This window comes from Syngnathus typhle, linkage group LG17 (assembly GCF_033458585.1).
Source record: "Syngnathus typhle isolate RoL2023-S1 ecotype Sweden linkage group LG17, RoL_Styp_1.0, whole genome shotgun sequence".
Classification (NCBI taxonomy): Eukaryota; Metazoa; Chordata; class Actinopteri; order Syngnathiformes; family Syngnathidae; genus Syngnathus; species Syngnathus typhle.
In genome coordinates, this window is record NC_083754.1 from 3530389 (window position 1) to 3551168 (window position 20780).

A 20780-nucleotide genomic window follows, 5' to 3' on the forward strand; every position below is an offset into this window, starting at 1 on the left:
AATTACGACTATGGATTCTTTGCAATGGCTAGTCTGTGGAGTTTTATATATATATATATATATATATATATATATATATATATATATATATATATATATAATATAAAGCGAGAAGTTGTGCAAAATTGTGTGACAATTAAACAAGCTGTTTTTGAGTAGCTTTAAGCTTCACATAAATCCAACAAAATTCTCAAAATGAACAGACACATTTTTCTTTCCCTCTTCCCCAAGATCAAGTGTTCAACCACACCCATTTTCAAATTCTTAATTAAAATGGGTCATGCACCAACATGATAATAAAATACAAAGTCCACAAACAAAATAATTTACAATAGCGTTTTTTCCACTTACTATGCATGTTGCTTAGTGCAACTTCTGGCATTCCTTGCCTTGAACGATCCTCTTCAAATCTGGCTTGTATTCCGTTGTTGCAACTTGAAGCAATTTCTTTTTATTGGATGTCTGATACCATTCGTTTGAGTTTGTCGTTTTTTTTGTGTGTTTTTCTGCCTGAAATTTCAAAGTGTCCAACTTGCGCTTGCAAAAGTCAGTCCCTTTAGGAAAGTCCTTATCGATGTTAGCGTGGAGTGAGTTGAGTCCTGTGGTCATCTTCATATTTCCGTTTAACTGTGCATTACCCCCCCACCCCCCACCCCCGGCCGCCATTTTGAAAGCGAAATTACAATTAGTACTAATTGTTTCCTCGAATGGATTTGCCCCTCCTGCATTGTGGAATTTCACCTCATGCGCATGCGCGTTTGACGAAAATACCATATTGAACTCGAGAAGCGAACACGCCCAAAAAAATAAAAAAAATAAAAAATACAATATCACACCTCTGTTGACCTCTTTATTCTTGACACATAATTTGCATATAACAAATTGTGTTAATCTAAATAATAACAACAAAACGTTGCTGGCCGGTTTAACTTATTTTCAATTCTTATGCCTAATAGGATAATCAAATAGATAAGGTCAAAATGGTCCTGCCCCCATCCTCAGAAGTACTGTGTGGGGTTTTGTTTGTTACACAGCTCCACATGCACATGCGAGGTGATTCCCGGGTAAACGCTCTGCATGGGCATCATGACGCCCAGACGCTGACCCTTGCTCACGCTTCCTGAAGTCCTGTCAGGCTCCACGTAAAACAGCTTGACGCAAAGACCTGCAAGTGTTGTCAGTAGTTGGAAGTGACAAAGTAGTTGCTAGTTCATTTTCTGACAATGCTTCATTTTTACTGACCTTCGCCACTTATTACGAGGCCGCGGTCGATGGCGGCCTTAGTGGGATCATTGTAGACAACGAGTCCCCTCGTGATAGTGAGGTCAAATGGAGCGTAGATCTCTGAGCCGTCATTACAAATGATGTCCAAACCTTGGTGAGTCCTGCTTCCCCTGGAACGCGCGCACACACATCAACAAGTCAAAAAGTCAACTCCCGTCTGCCCGACATGTGTCCAGCCACCTTACCGTGGGGCCCCATAGTGGCCGGCACCCAAAGGATCTGATAACCTCGGGTTGTTGTTGGGATTCCCCTGACATAGCTGGCCAAAGGTCACTCCTTCACACACACACACCAGAGCTACACACAAATATATATACAGGTTAGAACGAAATGGGACGGATGAAGATTTTGAGAATGTTCTCACCCAGCAGAGCTGCCAACAGAGCCACGTTCTTCATCATCTTCATCGCAATGACTCCTGCCGGGCTCTACGACAGCTTTTATCGACATGGATAAAGACAGCCCGCCTCTCAAATACGACATTTCGTAAATTCCACCTGGCAACAAGTTGTTATGTCAATAAATTGCACATGCAAGCACACAGTGAATCTTGACCATTTTGCATTCTGCACATTTGCCCCAGTGTCAAAGTTCTTGTTGAGCAAGACTGGAAAGTCTGATCAGTTATCACATTCACGCACAAAAAATGTCGACAAAATATTCAAGTTCAATTTATGAAAGACCTTAGTGTGAATTAACTTTTCATTTGTTTGCAAGTTTACTCATGGGAAGTTGTATGAAATTGATTTTGTTGACCCCCAAAATCCTTGATAAAGATGACGCCCGGGAGTACCACAGCCCATAATTTGTTTTTGTTGTCTTTTTTTTACCTTTTTAAATGTTTTCGAGGGTCATACATACTTGGAGATTGCCCGCAATGTCATTTTACAAAAGGTTGTTGGCAATGGTTGTGGAAAAAGTGAGGGGGATTTGAGTTAGAGGGTCTACCACTGTTAATATTTTTGTAAACATGCAAAGACACGATTACATTTACAGGTAAAATAAAAGTAGAATTTCCTGATGAGTCATACAGCGAGAAAAGTATTTGCAGAGGAGGTGTACGCGAGTTGGGCAGAACGTGCCTCGCTCCCATAAATTTCCAAACCTTCAAATGAAACCTATTTGCTCATTTAGACGAAAGCAAACACACCAAATGCCAAGTCAAAGCTAGGCGGTGGTGGCACACATCTTAGCTGTTATTTGGATAGGGTGAAAGTGGATATATATATATATTTTTTTTTTTTAAAACCGCCTTTGGTTAGGAGAAATAATCATATTTTCATTATTCTGCAAATTCACATACAAACACTCCTGTCTTAGGATAGACACAGACAGCCAGAAGTCTATTTTGATCATTGGATATTTCCTTTGGAAGGAAATAGACAAGTAATTAGATATGCTTCTTTAATGCATGAAGTTTCTAACAATCTAAATCCCCAGCTACCTTGTATTCACAGAAAACCATTTTGGTACAAACGTGTTCAAAAGCTTCGGTCAAAACTACTCACTACTACAGTTAAAATACAGCCATATGACAACAGTATATTATGTATATACAAAATATACTTTCTGATTCATTAGGTACAATTACAAAAAAAGAATTCTGCGAAACCTTGCCGTCATCAGATAATGATAAATTTGTGCTGAACAGGCAAATAAGCTTTCTGTTCGGGTTGTCGACAAACTCACCCCAAAAAAAATTTCAAATAGTATGTGACACTGTAAGAACTAAATCTAAGATTAAATCTCTCCAATCATTGATTTAATAAATCTTGTCTAGTCAGACGTCGCTGTTCTATTGGTCGATATTTTTGCTTCCTTTGCAGCGGAGACCTATTTCTCTTTTTGTACCTAATTAATCAGCAAGTGAAGCGGCCAGGCCGACGACGATCATGTGCCAGGTGGTGGAGGCTGAGCAAACTCAAAGGGAGCGTGCCCCATCAGGCCCATCACAGGTTGGGGCAGGAGTAATTGCTGGGCCATGAGAGGCTGGGGAACTGACAAGGGGGGTGGGACTGGCCCCATTTCGCCTGCCACTGCTGAGGAGCCCACCACGGGACAGCTATACTGGCCTGTACTACTACTGCTGTTGTTAATGCTATCTTTCTGGTATGAGCTGCTGCTGCTGGTGGAGACATAGCTGCGCCCTCCATTCCTGCTGCTGCGATCTCTGTAAGACGAGGATGAAGAGGAGTCGCCGTCCCGGCTGCTTGAGCCTCGACTGTCACGGGCGTCACGGGAGTCGCGGTCGTCACGGCTGTAGCTGCTGCTCCCGCGGGCGCTGCTGCTGCTGCTGCTGCTGCCGCCTCCCCCGACCGAGCGCATTCGACGCTCACACTCGTCTTGGTACATCAAGTTGGGATTGTCGGAAGAGGAACCGACTCGGAAACGGGAACGGCCACCTCGGAGAAGGCAGGGATATGACTCTTATTACGGTTAGAGAATAAATAAAGAAATAAACAAAGGAATAAAAAAAAAAAAAAGAACACATAATAAATAAATAGATATGAATAAATAGATAAACAAATATATAAATGAACAAAAAATATTTGATGTGAAAATAAACAAATATATGAATTAACACATAAAGAAATGGACAAATATAAAGTGAACTCACAACTAAATCAAATATTCTACCATCCCTCACCTCCGCCTCCTCCGCCGCCACGTCCGGTGTCGACCAGCTGCAGCAGTTTGGGATTGATAGCCTGTCTGGCCTCCTCAAGAACCCGGATCAGATCACGAGCCTGGCGGAGGTTACTCGGAGTAAAGAAAGTGTACGCCGTGCCTTTGTTGTTGCTGCGGGCCGTGCGTCCGATCCGATGGATGTAGTCTTCCGAGGAATTGGGGTAGTCATAGTTGATGACAAACTTGACATCCTCCACATCTTTTGGGGCAGTGATAAAGGGTTGAATGGGGTCAGAAGGGGGAAAACAAAAATAGTAGTCAGAACAAACTAATACGCGGGTTGAACATTGCAAAGTTTGGAGAAAGTCACACTTATTTCTATCCACTTACCGGCTATTTTTGTACAGCATACAATTAATATGAGTCAAGACTGTGACAACTATATAAAATGACAAACAAATAAAGCTTTTTTTGGTTTCACTTGACCCCCTTTTAAAGTTTGTAAATAGGTTATAAAGGGGCCCTGTAGGTCACCGCAACTACAACTACAACGCAGAATGGCTTTAGAAGTCTATCGGCACTAAAATGGCAAAGGGCGGGGGCTGAAGTTGGGCTCTAAAAATCAATGAAAGCAAATAACAGTCAAGAGGTTGAAAGAGTGGATGAAGATGCTTAAGCGGTTGAACTGACGTGTGGAAGGAGAATTAGGGGAACAAACAATTACAGAGGTGACTCCTCCAGGCCAGGACTCCTGCCAGCCAGGACCAGACATGACGCCCGCAGAGGGAGAGGCCGGCCGCCACAGCCAGTGGTGGTGTGTTTGGTGGTGGTGGTGGTGGTGGTGGTGGTGACGGCGATGGCGGGGGGGGCCTGGGGGGGTGTCAGAGGCTGAATCGTTGGGGGGCGGCGCGCAGCCTGCAGCACAGCCGTCCATGGGCGACTCTGGCTCCGATCCACCCTCAGCTCCCGGTGGATGAGTCGCTCTTCCCGTGACGCACCACAGTGTTTCTTAGTGTCGGTGGCACCAATTGAGAGCTGATTGTTCTGATACAGACACGCTTGGTTGACGCGCGCGGCTCCTCCAATCAGTGTGGTGCGCCACTTGGACGATGGCGTGGCTGAGGGGAGCCCACCCTGACAGCCCAGCAGCCCCCCATGCTCGCCCCTCCTGCCGTGCCCCCTCCCCGGTCAGCCAGGCGGTCGGTCGTCCTGGCAAGGCCGGGAGAGAGCATCGTGTGCTTTGTGGGCTCGGCGGCGGCGGCGGCTGTGCCGGACTGATTAATCGGGCCGTCTCTCTCCCAAGTCGGCTTTCGATTAGTCATGCCTAGGTCCGGCTGCAGGCTCCCGAGGGCCTGTGTACTTCTAGTTGGCAGAAGAGAGACTTGGAAACAAACAAAGGAAAGAAAATGAAAAGAAAACAAATGAACATAGAATTAGGTTCACGCTTGATCTGCATGGCTAGCCTTACCTCTTACATACATTTTGATATAGCTCACGTTCAACTTTAAAGGGCTTGGCTTCACTAAAAACATGATTTGCTTCATAGATCTGCACACTGATCTGAGAAGCAACGCATCGTTTCTTTGGCAAAGAGGAGCGTTCTGTATATTAGCACCTTACTCTTACCTAAACAAATCAAACGGTTGTGGAGAGTGCAAGGGACATTTTAACACTCGGGACATACCCAAACCACGGGAAGCCACATCGGTAGCGATGAGGATTGGAGCTTTGCCACTGCGGAACTCTAGAAACACAAAGAAAAAATCAATTTGGGTTATTGTGATATAAATAAAACAAAGTGTTTCGTGTACCTGTCAACACCCAGTCTCTCTCCGGCTGGCTCTTGTCACCATGAATGCACATCGCCGGCCACCTAGGAAAAAGAAACAGTGATGCCATGTCACAGATAGCTCCTCAGACTCTTAAAACATCTTCCTGGGCTCACCCATCACGTCTCATCCTACGTGTGAGGTCATCACATCGCTTCTTGGTCTCCACAAAGATGATTGTCTTGTTCTCTTTCTCAGCCATAATCTCTTCCATCAGCTGTATTAACCTGAAAAGGAACCAATGTGATTTAAAAATAACACGCAAGCGGGTCTGCAAATGCGAGCGGGTTTCTTACTTGTTGTCTTTTTCACTATCCATGCACACGTCAACTATTTGAAGGATGTTGTGGTTCGCACTGAGCTCAAGCGCGCCCACATTTATCTGCACGTAGTCTTTGAGGAAGTCTTCGGCCAGTTGACGGACCTCTTTTGGCCAGGTGGCGCTCCACATCAGCGTCTGTCGATCCGGCTAGACGTGTGCAAATACGGTTACGGGTCATAAGAATGTCAACTTCCAACATCAGGCTGGACAATGCTATGCTGTTACCCTGATCTGGTCGACAATTTTGCGAATTTGAGGTTCGAATCCCATATCCAGCATCCGATCAGCTTCATCCAGAACTAAATACGTGCAACGTCGCAGGTTGGTCTTCCCCGCCTCAAGAAAGTCAATCAGGCGACCCGGAGTGGCGATGCAGATTTCAACTCCTGGGAGGAGAGAAGAGAGAAATAAAATACTTCAGCTGCAAAGTGTGGTGAATTTAGAAAGGCCCTAGTCTATAAATTCATACCCGACAATACCGAAGAACAATATTCAAGGGTCAATAATGTGTACCTCTCTCCAGATCTCGGATCTGCGGTCCTTTGGGAGCACCCCCGTACACACAAGTGGTTTTAATGCGGGATGATTTTCCATAGTCGTGCGCCACCTGCTGGACCTGCTGTGCCAGTTCCCTTGTGGGGGCCAGAACCAAGCACTGGAGAGGATAAAAACAATCGCAGTGTTTCTCAAGCCATATTCAAACATGCTTAGAATCATTTTCATGCCAATTATTGTGGTTGGAATACTCAGCAATAAGAATATTCTGCTTCTCTTTACGTACAATGGGTCCATCTCCACGCTCCAGATAGGGCTGATGGTTGATGTGCACAATACCTGGCAGCAGATACTGTGGATGGACAAAGGGGAAATGAGATGACGAACAGCATCAACGTTAATGACCGTGAAGACTTACCGACAGAGTCTTCCCAGAACCAGTCTGTGCGATTCCAACCATGTCCCTCCCACTGAGGGCTAGAGGGAATCCTTGAGACTGAATTGCTGTGGGCTCCTTGAAATTTTGCTGCGTCAAGACATCCATCACATATTCTAAAAGGAAAAAGAAATCAACCGCATTTGTTTTGTGTATTAGGGTTCAGGTTGGCAGATGCTTACGAGGAAACTTTGCTTGATGGAATCCGGTGACAGGCTTTGGGCAGCCTGAACCTCGAATAGTTATTTCTTTCTTAGTTCTGTACTCCTCGACGTCATACTGTGTGGGGGGGGGGGGGGGGGGGGGGAATAACAGTCTCGATTAATTTCACAACCTCAAGTTGTAAGTTAAAAGAATGCATTAAAAGAAAACATACCTGACTCGTGCGTTGTACTTCCGGATGCTCGGTGTAAAAGTTCTTCTCGAATTTGGGGAGTTCATCCAGGTCCCATCTTTTCTTCCGTAAACGTTCACCTGGACTGCCGAATTTTTTGATCGATGATGAGCTGCTTCTGCTGGAGCCGAAACGAGGGCTTCTGTAACGTGATAACAAAACCACTTTATTGATGAGTATTAGATTCGGCCATGAAACCGAAATGAGTGCTTTCGTAGAGCTAATCTCAAACATGGGATGTCTATAAACAAGAGCTACAATTAGCTTGCAGGCTAACATGGTTTTATTGTCAAATCTCACCCCCTGTCACGACCACGGTCTCGGTCTCCGTAAGAACCTCTCATTTTGAAGATTTTGCTCCCTAAGGAAATAAAGAGATTGTCTAGATTTCGTAGGCTTTTCCCGAGTTAGCTTTTTTCGGGGTTTCTGAAAGAAGCTACAAATACAAACCAACGCGAGTTCTGGTTCGGACAAAAGATGAGCAACGTGTAACGCTGGTTGTATTCAACTATGGCGTCGTTTAAAAAAAGCTTAGTTTTGGTAAACAAAAAAATAAACGAAGTAGCGTATCTTTAGTGATAGTGAAGACGTTTAGACTGCTGTTCAAGTGAAGATAACAGCTATGTTGTTAGCTTAGCAATTCGGCTGGGTACATAGGCCACGTTGATTGGTTGGTTGCTGGCCAGCCCCGCCCCCAGAATATTGATTGACATATTTCTTATTCTCTACGTAGCTGTTATTGTTTGCGTCATATTTTTAACACCTTAATCCTAAAACAATGTTAGTTTGGTCTAAAAACGATTAACTACTGATTCTGTCTAAATCTTTATTTCCCTTTCAACACTAACAAAATCCAACAGCATAAAAGTATATACGTATCACCAAGAATATACAGATCAAATGTATACAACAGAAAGACAACAGGAATGTATAAAAATTAAAATAGCAAAACATAGCACTATATAAAGCAATTTAAGTCATCATGAAATGTTTTGTCAGTGCGTCGACTCGTATTCACAACATTCTTTTCTTACTGGAATGTGTCCTAATGTAATACAGCCGATTGAAATATGGGATCTTAACATTGTATGAAAATGATTTAAGAGCACCAAGATTCATTAAAAGTCTGGATAAATGATGTATTAATCATTTTAGACACGGCGTTGAAATGCAACTGGGATAGTCGTCACAGCTTTTTGCATCCACTGATCATGGCCTCAGTATTAGTTTTGAATTAGGATGCACACTTTGGCTCTTATTTCGGTCCCTAAATTCAATGCACTGTTTTGCATTTGCCACAACGCACAACCCTTACTTCGAGGCAACATTGGGGGTTTACTCCACCATCAAACATTTACCATCACAACCACAAACGTGTACTGGCTGCTGCAAAGACACAAATTTAAAAGCATCTTATTGATGAAAATATACTCAATGTTTCTGTCTTGAAATAATAACCGTGCTAATATGGGTTAGTTCCGACTGCCTCTTAACATGAGGCTCATCCATTTCCCTTTTTTTCCCCCCGCACACTATCGCTGCATCCTAAAAGCAAGAATTCCATTATAGAAACAAGTGATTACAATTTTCAATATCTTCGTCTATCTGTGTGTTATGACGGACCTATTGACTCAATGTTACCTTAAAAGGTTGGGGCCAAGGCTGGTTGGAGCTGCAATACATGCAATGACCTTAATTGTGGGATTACAATCCAGTGCACACCACATCTGGGCCGTGCTGCATATTCAGTAATCTGCGTGGGCGTTGTCCTTCTGTCAGTCTTCCTGGCTCACTAAAATCTCTCCTAAATCACATCCCTTGGTGAGTCACAAATATTAGCAGGCCGTCAGGTTCAGTCACGTCATGAGATTGTTATAATGCCATTTCTGGAAAAAGAAATAACTAATGGCTTATGTGGGATCATTTTTATAAATAAACATAAAGCCTTGACCCACTTGAAAAAAAAAAAAAGAAATCGGTCAGTGTTAATTATTATTTGGAGCACATTTTCCTCATCTCACTATTTGGCAAGGTTTCCGGCACAAATTCAAATCGAGATTCAATATGGCAAAACCACAAGTCAGAAAATGATGGCACTTTTGTAGCTCCAGCTCAGTAGCTGTTATTTAAAGTGCAGTTATCAGAGAAGCCATATAGCAAATCAAACACAATTTGCAAATCCAAATTACGGGCTCTAATGGCCTCTATGACATTGGCATCAAGAATAAAAGTCACAATTGTACCATCTAACAAACATATAGATAGAACTCCAACTCTATATATAATATTCTCAATCCTCTCCATGCTCTCTCATAAGCCACACATATAGCTCAGCAAAACAATGCTAACCTTTGAGTTGTCTGCCATGGCTTTTGAAATAAGAGCTACAAGAGTAAAGGGAAACTCCAGAGGACCTTGATGGAGTCTCAGAACTCGTCGTCGGAGCTGAGCAGCAGGGTCTTCTCATTGTCCCCTCTGGTGCTGACGTTACTGTGGCTGCGAGAGAGAGCTGGGCCTCCGCCTCGCTCCAGTGTGGACTGCTGGGTGTACTGCTGATAAGCCGGCGAGAAGTTATGGATGGCGTCTTGCACCATGTCGCCCGGGTTCATGGTCTCCTTCAGGCTGCTGGAGATACTCTTCATTGGTGCGCAGCGGCCTGGAGGGGAGGAAAGATGAAATGAATGAAATGAAGTCAAACCAAAATGGAGGCGCTCACATTGTTTTGGTTTATGGTATTTCGCCGATCACATTGTGGCGAGCGACGATTAAAGCGCGCGTGTGTGTGTGACAAAAATGAATGTCTCACATGCATGCAAAAAGCTGTTAGCAGGACAGAGATCCCTTTATTTGTGCGCTGCCGAACAACCAGTTGGCACCATGTGGCCTGACAAACATAGGCGATGGAAACAAAGCCAAGGTCACACCTACCGTATTGTCCATAGTTTGGAAATGAGCCTTGAAATGCAGCAGAGCAAGGAAGAAAAAGGACAAAGGTGAAATATTGAAGTCAGAAACAGCAAGGAGAGACAGAAGAGGAGACGTAAAGTAGACTCACAGTTTGAAGGAACGATGAACTTTTACACACAAAACCAACTTACCATAAGAATCCAGTCTTTTGTCCATATAGACCTTGTAAGTGAAGGCGTGACGAAGTGCGACGGCAGCGAAGAACATTTCAATGCAGATGATGAAGTTCTGGTAACCAGCAGCTACGGTTCCCTCCCCCACAGAAAAGTCAGCGGAATTTATCTGAGGAATGGCGCCGCACTTCTCAAGGATGGCCAGCAGCATTCCTGAATCGAACGGAGACGGTTCAGGATTCCGACGCACGAGCTGGTCCAGTTGCCGTCTTACCTTGCCAGAAGGACAGAAAGATGACAGACTTGACCATGAAGAACTTGAGCACGGGGCTGTAGGGGACAAGGAGCTCTCTTGTGGCAAAGTAGAAGAGGAAGAGTGCATAGAGGGAGAGGCTGACTGAGATGTTGTAGATGATGGTCACGTACAAGTAGCCACTTGCCACACTGGAAGAAAAAGCACACCAAAAAGAAAAAAAAGAAATCATTTGGCTGCACGGTAAAGCTGATCAAATGAGCCCAGTTAGCTGTGAATGGTAAACATACTTGAAATCGCCATCTTTGTATTTTCCAAAGGCCTGAAGAATGACAGTGATGATGGCCATTAGTGGTTTGACCACGCAGAACTGCAGAGTGGCCTGAGGGGGGAGCGAGAGAAAGTCAAAGTCTATGCAGAGTCATTGGAAAGAATGGCGAGTGAGACCAATTTGTACCTGTTTGCAGAACCTGAGGAAGCCGATGGAGTAGGTCTTACCCCACAGGCAGCAGGTCCCATACACACAACTTGACCTGTGACGTGAAAGGTCAAGGTTGCACGGATCAAACATTGGCGGACGGACACGCAACTGCACGTTGTTCATGAGACTTACTCGATGGCTTTCCCTCTGATTTCAGCCATGATAGCACTCTCGCCTCCCAGATACTCATAACACAGACTGAGGAAGTTATAGATGACGAAGGCTGAAAACAAGAAAACAAAAACGCAGAACATTTTTTACGACTTCACAGGCAGAGATTCCACACCATGACCGCAGTTAATTGGAGCTGAAAACAACGAGGCATGACATAACCGCCAAGTTGCGTAAGAACCCAAATTCTGCAAGTATGCATACAAACTCCTGAGAAAGTCGATAGACTAGATTAGCTTACTTTTTTTTTTTTCTCGCTTCACTGTCCTACATTGGATATACTGAGTTTTGTGCAGTTGCTAGGAAACAGGTTAGCCCTTTCCTGTAATCTTCAACAGGCCACAACCATGAAGCCTTTTGCAAATGGACTGTGCAGTAAACGCCATTTATCACTGGGAAAGCACTAACCCTAACCCTTACACTTTCTCGGATGGACACCATTCACTTATCTCCGTGGCGACTATCGGCGAGTACGACATCATATTATCCGGCCGGATAGCAGAATGAATCCGTTTATCAGCTCAAGGCACAGTGTTCCGCCGGCTCACCTTCGTAGCAGTCTCTAACCGTGTCAAAGTAGACGTAGTACTCCTCGTTGGTGAAGAACAGAAGGCTGAGCCAGGAGTCAAAGGCGTAGATGGGGACAATGAAGAGAATCCTCACGATGTGCCTCTGCTCGTTTGGAGAGCTGTAGTAACGTAGGTGCATGTAAATCTGCAGGGGCAAACAAATACATTGAAGTCACACACTTTTTAATTGCATCCAAGCTACAGTAACGCCAATTGCCTTTAGAACAGGGGTCACTGCGAAATGCCAACGGCAAATATTTGCTGAAGTTGAATAATGGCGCCGTGTTGATGTGAAAGTTGTGCGCTCTGTGTGCGCTTTCGTCGCTTCCATTCAAATGAGCGGAAGCAGCTATCGACTTTCCGAGACGGTAAACAGACCTTTGGTTACAAAAAACAGACAAACTGACAATTGACCACAGTAACACTACACTGCTCTCACGGAGCCTTCTTTGGGCCTGCAGATGGACCTACTCAACGACAATGGGACGCTTGCTGGCTGCTTTGTATTCATCTATTGATGACGTCACATCATTTGTTAGCATTAAGCTAGCCAACTTTTATCAGATGAAATCATCGTGATTGTTTGTCCGATCAATACTATACTTGGAGTGTTTTTTTTTACCTGGTGACAGGTGATCAGGAGCGCTGTCCAAACAAAAAAACCTGAAATTGTTTGGGCGGTAGAAGTCATGAGGAAAAAGGGCTGCTCCGGGGTGACCACTGGGGTTTCTGGTACCCAGGAGGAGTTGGAGCTCTGTGGGGGCATGGTGGCAGGAGCCCTGGGTGCAAGGCCTGCTGGAGAATCATTCGCCAGCCTCTCTGACAAAGGTATGTCCCGTCTCCAAAGCTGACTCATCTGTTTGAAAGAAGGAAGTAGAAAGGGATATTTTAGGCAAGACAATCAAGATGACATCTTCAGAAATATTTCCACGTGGGACAGTAATGATGGACAATGTTAGTTCTGACTGATGTTATCGCTTTCACTTATGCTGAATTGTAGACACACAAATTGCTCCACCTTCATCTACGTCAGTTTCATTTCAGGAAAACAATGATCTAATCAGTGACGGAGAAAAATGCTGTTTCCCCGTCCTCTCGGTACCAGGTTGGCATACAACATGAATAACAATGACTCACATTGCATATGGAACACCTCCAATTCATACTTGCTATTTCTAATTGCGTTACAAATGAGTCATGTTGGACCTAAGGAGTATTTGAATATTTGTTTTGTGTCCATTGTTAAGCTCTTGCAATATTACTAGAGCAAAATCTGTTATTGCAGTCGTGAATTCACGAATGACAGTTAGCAAACTCACACATTCATTTATTTTTTTCCCCATTAAATGCTGATGTGGTTCCTGTCTGCATGTGGTCACCTTCAGCCCAATAAACGTGATCAAGTATACATTTTTATTATGAGATGCGTTGGGTACTTACCTCCTCTGCAGTTGTCTGGTCAGCGGAACCACTTTGTGTCCGAACAACAAATTAGCTCATGTCTCGAGTCGATTACGCACTTCTTGGGCATAACCAGCGAAACGGTGGCATTCCGTCGACCTGTGAATTTAACCTTTGCACTGCTGCTCTAAACCAATTAGCTAAAACAATTGTTAGCTCGCGTTAGCTTGCCTTCCGAGTCGTGTATTAGCTTGTTTTACATGTAAATTCAGAGGAAGAGAAACACCACGAGGTTTTGACAAATCCTATACTGAGAACACCAACATATAACGACAACTATCTTGTAATTTCTTTTCGAAGTCAAATATGCCTGTGCCGTTCGTTTATCACCACCGGATGCTGCCAAGCAAACATCAGTTCTGGCGCATGCGCAGTGTTTTATTTTTGCCACCGTGCCACGTAATTATTGCAATTATTTTTTAAAAATGTATATATTAACTTTATTCTAGTGGAAGACATTAAATCTACTCATTACAGATGATAAATTCCACAAGATTGTGAGATTCAGTTTTATTACTTCATAAAATATACACAAATACTGTTGTAAATAAAGTGTTAAAGAACTGTACAAGATATCAGTACACAATACATAAAGTGAAATTCTGTCACTTTAACCAATTTCTTAATCCCCCCCAACACACGCACACATATACAACAGTTACACTGCCACTGGGTCATGGCGCCCTGTACAAAAGTAAATTACACACAGTACCAAGCTATTTACATATCCCTGCAATGATGTCAGTTAGTTTCATCTTAATGACATCATCAAAATTGCAGAGGTTTAAAAACTAAAAAAAAAAAAAAAAAAAAAAGTGACATCAAGCACTGGATTTAATCTGCAGGGGGAATTATACAAAGCCCTGTATTTTAAAAGGTGATCTGACAGCATTTGAAGGGAAGAAAAAGAGAAACCAAGACAAACATGGCACAAGTGACTTCCGGTCACAAACTGAAAGATACATTTTTAAAAATAACAGTTGAACATAAATAGGTAAAAGAAAAACAATCCAAAAGACTCAAAATGACCTTTGAACTCTTTTGGGGGGAGGGGGGGGGGGGATCAGTCGAACTCTCACTAGCAAAAACGTTGAAACACGCACCGTGACCCAGCTGGCAGAGCAACATTGATGTCCAAAATGTAGTACTTTAAATACTAAAACGTTTTAACTCATCCCATTAATTTGTGTTTCTCTACTTTACATCTTAAAACAGAAAACACATTTTGGCTTTTACGTCAAAATTTAAAAAAAAAAAAAATATTTACAGTGATGTAAACATAAAAGAGAAATGGATGCCCGTCCCTACCCAAATCATACCTAATGGGGTCTGCCAACTCCCCTATTTTGTCTACAGGTAGAAATAATAATTAAAAAAAAAACATTTAACAGTAAGAATGATCATAAAAATTGCAGCCATATTTGTTGGTTACAACAGAATGCAACGGTGTCTGGTCATTTCTTGAGGATGCCTTTGGAGTGTTACTTTTTTTTTTTCCCCCCCAACAACTATTGTGACAGATAACTTGCATTTAAGAGAATAGAGTACACAAGTGACAAGAAAGAAATCGATACGGGATCATCTGAATGGTTTGCTATTCGGCGGCCAATAACTTACGGAAGATGAGATCTAGGACGAGCAAGCAACTCGCAGGAAACGGAAATCGGAGCTGAAACGAGACTTTTAAAACCTCTTCTATCATTCTTACGCTTACCATCCCTGACTTCCCTTTTCAACTATCCCCTGAAGAAGGGCTTAAATCTCCACTAAGACTAAATAAAAATAAAAAAAAACAGGGAGTTGACTTTTGCAACAAAACATGCTAACGCCCGTCATCCTTTTACTTCTGTTTTCAAAAGTTCTTCTCATTCGACAGACAGAAAGCTTGTTGGGGGAAATCACAAGCAACCATGATGTAGCACTGTCACTTTTTGCATCGGCATGATGAAGAGCCAGGGTTCCGCCAAGGTTTCATAAAAGACTGGATGCTGGCTACTATAAAAAGTACTTCCCTGGACCCTGTTGGAATTTGCTGTACCTTTCCAAAGATCCATGTGTCCATTGGCATCAATCTTTTGTTGGAGTAGAAATGCAGGAAAGGAGCAGAGCAACACAAAGTAGCCCTGCAACAAAAAGAATTCATCACGTGTATCAAATCGTGCGCTTCTCCAATCATCACACAAATCATCATGAAGAACTGACCTGTCACTTTCATGTTCATGCAGAGCCAAGGAGATTTTATTTGCCCATGTGCTCAAATGGCACGCTCACCTGCGCAGAGAGTAAACATTTGACTCAAGAGAAATACAGTCGCTTCCGGTGAAGGGAGAATTGCGAGAGTGTGGTTCGAGTACTGCATCTTCTCACCTGTGACGTGGAAATCCTGGATTGGTCGTGACGGGCTGTAAGGTCAGAGGACGACACATTAGCCGGAGCCCCCCGGTGGAGCCGCATGCTCACCTTCCTTTCCCTCTCTGCGCGAGAAATGGCACGAGGTGATGTGTTTCCTGAAATAAAGGATTGTTTAATGCAAGCTGGAAACATCAGTTGGAGACGTTGGGAATTCAAGGTCCGACTCACCGGACTGTTGGACACGTGATGCAGGGTTGGAGATGGCCTGGTCTGGTCCGTTTCTGACCCGGTTAGCGGGTCCTGGGTTGGGACCGGGGGGGAGACCTCGTGCTGCAGAGCCCCTGGGAGCAACACCGATCCGATCGTCCCTCTCATCGCCGGTCCTCCTCTCCCGGTCTCCGTCTTCGGTCGTCCGGGTGGCCCCCTGAAAGCCAAGACCAGAGCATGTTTTGAAGAATTTTTTTTTTTTTTTTTTTTATAAACTAAAAACATCCACGAGCTCAACTTACAAATTTGAGCATATTCCAGTCAAAGACATAATCATAGGAGAAGCCCTGCCGGTGGAAGAGATTTCTGAAGAGCTGTCGCAGGTAGGAGTAATCTGGCTTGTCATCAAATCGGAGCGATCGGCAAAAATTCAGGTATGTGGAGAACTCCGCTGTCGAGAGAACAAAAATAAAACGGACGTAGTATGCTTTGAGGTTCTTTTGGTTCAATGTAAAACGATAGAAGGAAAAAAAAAATCATCACTTACAAGGGTATCCTCTGCAAAGGACTTCGATGGGCGTTGACATTTTCTTCTCACTGATCCGTTCATACTTCTGTCTCTTGGTAGCAGCCTTCAGGCCTTGCCAGGGCAAAGACCCCAGGTTGAAATACATGAGGACGTAACCGAGGGACTCCAAGTCATCGCGTCTGGATTGCTCTGGGGAAAAAAAGTTTCAAAGACTTAAGAGCTGCACTAAGAAATGTTTTTGTCCATTAGCAACTTCGGCGCTAAATTGTGTTAAGAGCCAGATGTCACGCAATCTTTAATAAATTGAGAAGAATGCATGTCAACAACAAGACTGAAGGAGCATTCAATCGAGTTGATGTGCTGCTTACCAATTCCGAGATGCGTGTTGATAGACGCATAGCGTGCTGTGCCCGTCAGGTTCTTGTTCTCCCTGTAGGGGATGTGCTGGTGTGTGCGGGCATCTCGGTACTTTTTGGCCAGACCGAAGTCAATGATGTACACAAGATTGCCCTTCTTGCCAAGCCCCATCAAGAAGTTGTCTGGTTTGACATCTCGGTGAATGAAATTCTTGGAGTGGATGTACTCGATGCGGCTTATCTAAAGATGGGCGAGAGAAGGAAAGGGACAAATTGTCAAATGCAAAAAAACAAACAAACAACACATAACAACTTCTTTTTTTTTTTTTAGTCCTACCATTTGGTCTGCCAAAAGCAGGACGGTCTTTAGGCTGAACTTTCGGGAGCAGAAGTTGAAAAGATCTTCAAGACTGGGACCAAGAAGCTCCATCACCATCACATTGTAGTCTCCCTCTGCACCACACCACTTTATCGATGGAATTCCCACTAGAATGAACAAATACGCATTGTTAGCATAAATTGGTTCCAACGCAATGTTTTTAGAATCTTTTATTTTTTTCGGAAAGACATTTACCAACAGTGGTCGCTTAAAACCATACTTCTGGCCACATTTAGTAGTAACCGTCCCTAAAAATTTCAAAACAACTTGATGCTATTGTCGAGTAAACAAGAGATTTCATGGAACTCTATTTGTGGTCGCTCAGAGCTCAGTTGCAGAGTGGAAACAATTCCCGTCTGTCAAAAATAAAACGCTGTTCTTCATACGTGATCATCTTTCTTAATATAGCTTTACTATAATAGTGAAAAGCAAAAAGAGTCACCTCGGCCGCACGCTCAAGTCAAATCATAAGGATGCAAATTACTTTTCAACTGTTTTTTTGGCCAACGTAAGCTCATAAATGGGAATCTGGTGACAGCTAGGGGGAAAAAGAAAAAAGAAAAAAAGGTGGGTTTTGTTTGTACCTCCTCCTTGCATCATCTTGTAGAACTTGCTCTCAATGTGCAACTGTGGATGTTTGGTCTTCACACATTCAAGTTTGATGGCTACCTCCTCACCAGTGGCAATGTTGGCACCTGAAGGGATCCAAAGAAGCAACGTTAGCTACAACCAAGTAGGAAAACAAACTATCGCTGAACCTGAATCAAGGCATGGAATGTATGGAAAAAAAAAAAAAAAAAAAAAAAAGCATCCTTTTCTACTTACCAAGGTAAATGTCGCCAAAGGAACCGCTACCTATTTTCCGCCCGAGCCGATATTTGTTCCCCACTCTGAGCTCCATGATTGCAAGCAGTCACTGTGATTAAAAAAAAAAATTAGAGCTGATGAGAAGAAAAAGAACAAGCAAGAGAACTTTGACCTCGGTTATCCAAATTTGAAAAAGGAACACGAGTGGCGCTACGCAACAAAGTAGTGGAAACAAACAAGTGAACGAGTGGAACGCATCAATACGAGCAGAATTAGTATGAGAACTGAGCCGGATGAGTAGATCAGCAAACAGCTGTCTGCCCTCCAGTCCTGCACGAATAGATTTGTAGGGAAGCTGGGCGGGGTTGGGGGGGGGGGGGGGTGCAGTGAGATCAGCAAAAACAAGGGCGGGGGGAAAAAGAAACAACAAAACGTGGGCTCGGCAGAATTTGCAGTTGCCAATTGGAAGAGAAGTTTGGAGGGGGGGGGCAACAGAATGAAAACTTGGCACGGAAGAAAAAAACGTGGCCCTGCATGCGACGCTCGAGCAAGATCATCATTTTTGCAGAACTTTTTCAGAACCAGGCCGCATTCTGCAGCCACTGTGATCCGCTTCTGCACAACGCACCTTGGCGACGTGACGGAAACAACAAACCCGTGCCGTATATAGAAAGTGGTAGAGTGTGTTGACTTGTTCCAAATTTGCCACTGCAGCACATTCAAAAATACACTTCCAGTCAGCCTCTGGACTTTACAACGACCTATTGACAAACGAGCAAGGCCGGGAAATTGATTTGGAGTCACCATCTATAGACAGATAATCTTCAAGATTAACAATTGTGTTTTGGCGGCTTGTAACCGGCGGAGGTATCGTTTTGAGTCTCAATTATGACGACCATCACAACTGATCATCAACACCAGATGATGAGACATTTAAAAATGGAGGCCACAAAAAGACCCCCCCCCCCCCCCTTGCTAAAGAAAGCCAACCTGGCTTTGTTGAGGTGATGGATTTCGGTTCATAAAGGGTTCGGTTTCAATACGTTGCAAGAGCGTCTCGTGTTATCTGATTTAGCGAGGAACATTTTTCGCAAAGTGAAACAGTAAGTGCCATCATTTAGTTACATGGTAGAGGATCAGTGACACACACTTTGGCATAGCTCGCTTGAGATCAGCTCTAGTTTATTATTTAATTATACTTAATTATAAAAACAAAATAGGGCATTAATAACTCCGGTAATGCAAGATTGATATTTCTATTTTCAAGGACAATTGACACTGCAGATGTCATTTGACAAGTCGTGGAACAGGTTTCTTGACAGGGTCCATTGTGGCTATTATTAAATTTAATATTTGTTTACAAAAATGATCGACCAAACTTTTAACATTACATAAGAACATTCAATTGATAAAAGTTGTGTGGCTAAATGGATACTTTAAAAAAAAAATTAAATTGTATGGTGAGTTATAGTCCTCCCACCCCTGGATTAGTGATATGCGAGGTTTACTTAGTTGCACCAGACGGAACTTTTTTATTTTAATTTCAGATTTCTCTGTATTAATCTTTTTTTAAAGGGGGGGTCAGCTATTGTGGTAAACCTCAACAGGACAATAGCCAAGTTACATTTTAGTTCCTATTAACAGGCCACTCTAGTTGAGGGAGATCCTGCAAACAAATTCTCAAATGCGAAATCAACAAGAGGTTCTAGTGGTTTGTCTGGTGATCTTTAAGTAGAAAAGCTTTACCAAAAAAAGAAAGGGGGGGAGAAAAAAAAAATCAAGTGTCACAGCCCTAAAGCCAAAGGATTTCACAATCATGAACGAAAACCTGTACTGCAACGCCTCTCACTCAGCTGTCATTCCAATCACAACTTAGATTACAAACTCGACAACCAATTCTTGTCATAGAAAATACATGTCAATTGCTAAACGCTAGCTAAGAGTTAGTTACTATGTTAGCGATTTTACAACCGATTTTACGAATCATAACGTTTTGGTGACAAACGTCAACAGCTTGCTCCAGGTGTCAAGAGACATGTAGAAAAATGTATATAAATGGTTGAAAATGACTTTTAATAACGAACAATAGGTGTCAATCCACCGTTAGCTATGAGAAGTAAGCTAGCGTTACTTAGTGGTGGGTTAGCCAAAACCTTGATACGTAACAATTGCACCATCTCGTCAACATTAGCGTTACACATTAAACGTCAAGTGATTATTTCAACGTTTTATATTTGACATCTAAACCGCACCCATTCCTCCACCAGACTGGTCTAGGTTGATAGACATGGCCATCTACGTGCCCCCTCCCCCCTATGCTGCTAAGCCGTGAAGAGTGGACTCTGATTCGGCCAAAAGCGGGCCCCTTTTCCCCCCTGGTTTCTCCGGTTCTGGAAGCCTCCACTTACCCGATATTAGATTCGTCTGAAAGGTGGTTTTCTAAAGATGGTGTCCAGGTAGCTGTCAGGCGGGTAGGGGCCTTGGTCGAGGAGGATTGGAGCGGATTCTAACGGCTCTCATTCCCCCAGCTCACGGCTCTGTCGTCGGTTGCACTCCCTGTTGATAGTCCCCGAGAAGCTCCAGTGGCACTCGCGGCCGTCCTCCCGCCTCCCCGTTACTTAAGCGTTGATGATGTCATCCTCCCGACGTCAAGGCACGGGTTTTTAAGGAACAACGCACACGTTTGACCTCTTTATACACGAATGGATGCACAACTACTAGTTTTTCACTCGATTAAGTAGTTTACA

The 20780-nt window shown here is 43.5% G+C and overlaps 4 protein-coding genes across 6 annotated transcripts; all 4 read right to left on the minus strand.

Moving 5' to 3' along the window:
- Positions 1-836: 836 nt before the first annotated feature.
- lect2.1 (leukocyte cell derived chemotaxin 2, tandem duplicate 1) lies at positions 837-1807 on the minus strand. Its single transcript, XM_061302928.1, has 4 exons — positions 1649-1807; positions 1470-1581; positions 1243-1394; positions 837-1165 (listed from the first exon to the last, which is right to left on the minus strand). The coding sequence occupies exons 1-4, from the start codon at positions 1689-1691 to the stop codon at positions 999-1001; spliced, it is 474 nt and encodes a 157-aa protein (XP_061158912.1). The 5' UTR covers positions 1692-1807; the 3' UTR covers positions 837-998.
- Positions 1808-2674: 867 nt separating this feature from the next.
- LOC133170155 (probable ATP-dependent RNA helicase DDX17) lies at positions 2675-8069 on the minus strand. Of its 2 annotated transcripts, XM_061302863.1 has the most exons (14): positions 7839-8069; positions 7689-7749; positions 7371-7530; positions 7177-7273; positions 6977-7110; positions 6845-6910; positions 6577-6718; positions 6289-6449; positions 6038-6210; positions 5858-5968; positions 5724-5785; positions 5597-5656; positions 3932-4171; positions 2675-3686 (listed from the first exon to the last, which is right to left on the minus strand). In XM_061302863.1, the coding sequence occupies exons 2-14, from the start codon at positions 7730-7732 to the stop codon at positions 3175-3177; spliced, it is 1962 nt and encodes a 653-aa protein (XP_061158847.1). In that variant the 5' UTR covers positions 7733-7749; positions 7839-8069; the 3' UTR covers positions 2675-3174. The 2 variants fall into 2 exon arrangements, with proteins under 2 accessions (XP_061158847.1, XP_061158846.1); XM_061302862.1 differs by having other exon boundaries at positions 7689-8068.
- A 131-nt stretch (positions 8070-8200) lies between these two features.
- Positions 8201-13762, minus strand: LOC133170165 (transmembrane protein 184B-like). Of its 2 annotated transcripts, XM_061302882.1 has the most exons (10): positions 13383-13762; positions 12565-12798; positions 11922-12087; positions 11335-11425; positions 11179-11254; positions 11012-11103; positions 10743-10912; positions 10487-10681; positions 10317-10343; positions 8201-10044 (listed from the first exon to the last, which is right to left on the minus strand). In XM_061302882.1, exons 2-10 carry the CDS (start codon positions 12796-12798, stop codon positions 9815-9817), a joined length of 1281 nt encoding a protein of 426 aa, XP_061158866.1. In that variant the 5' UTR covers positions 13383-13762; the 3' UTR covers positions 8201-9814. The 2 variants fall into 2 exon arrangements, with proteins under 2 accessions (XP_061158866.1, XP_061158867.1); XM_061302883.1 differs by lacking the exon at positions 10317-10343.
- A 136-nt stretch (positions 13763-13898) lies between these two features.
- LOC133170167 (casein kinase I) lies at positions 13899-20705 on the minus strand. Its single transcript, XM_061302885.1, has 11 exons — positions 20442-20705; positions 18052-18142; positions 17811-17921; positions 17185-17333; positions 16860-17088; positions 16510-16680; positions 16265-16413; positions 15984-16179; positions 15771-15910; positions 15606-15674; positions 13899-15526 (listed from the first exon to the last, which is right to left on the minus strand). Exons 2-10 carry the CDS (start codon positions 18125-18127, stop codon positions 15642-15644), a joined length of 1254 nt encoding a protein of 417 aa, XP_061158869.1. The 5' UTR covers positions 18128-18142; positions 20442-20705; the 3' UTR covers positions 13899-15526; positions 15606-15641.
- Positions 20706-20780: the final 75 nt, after the last annotated feature.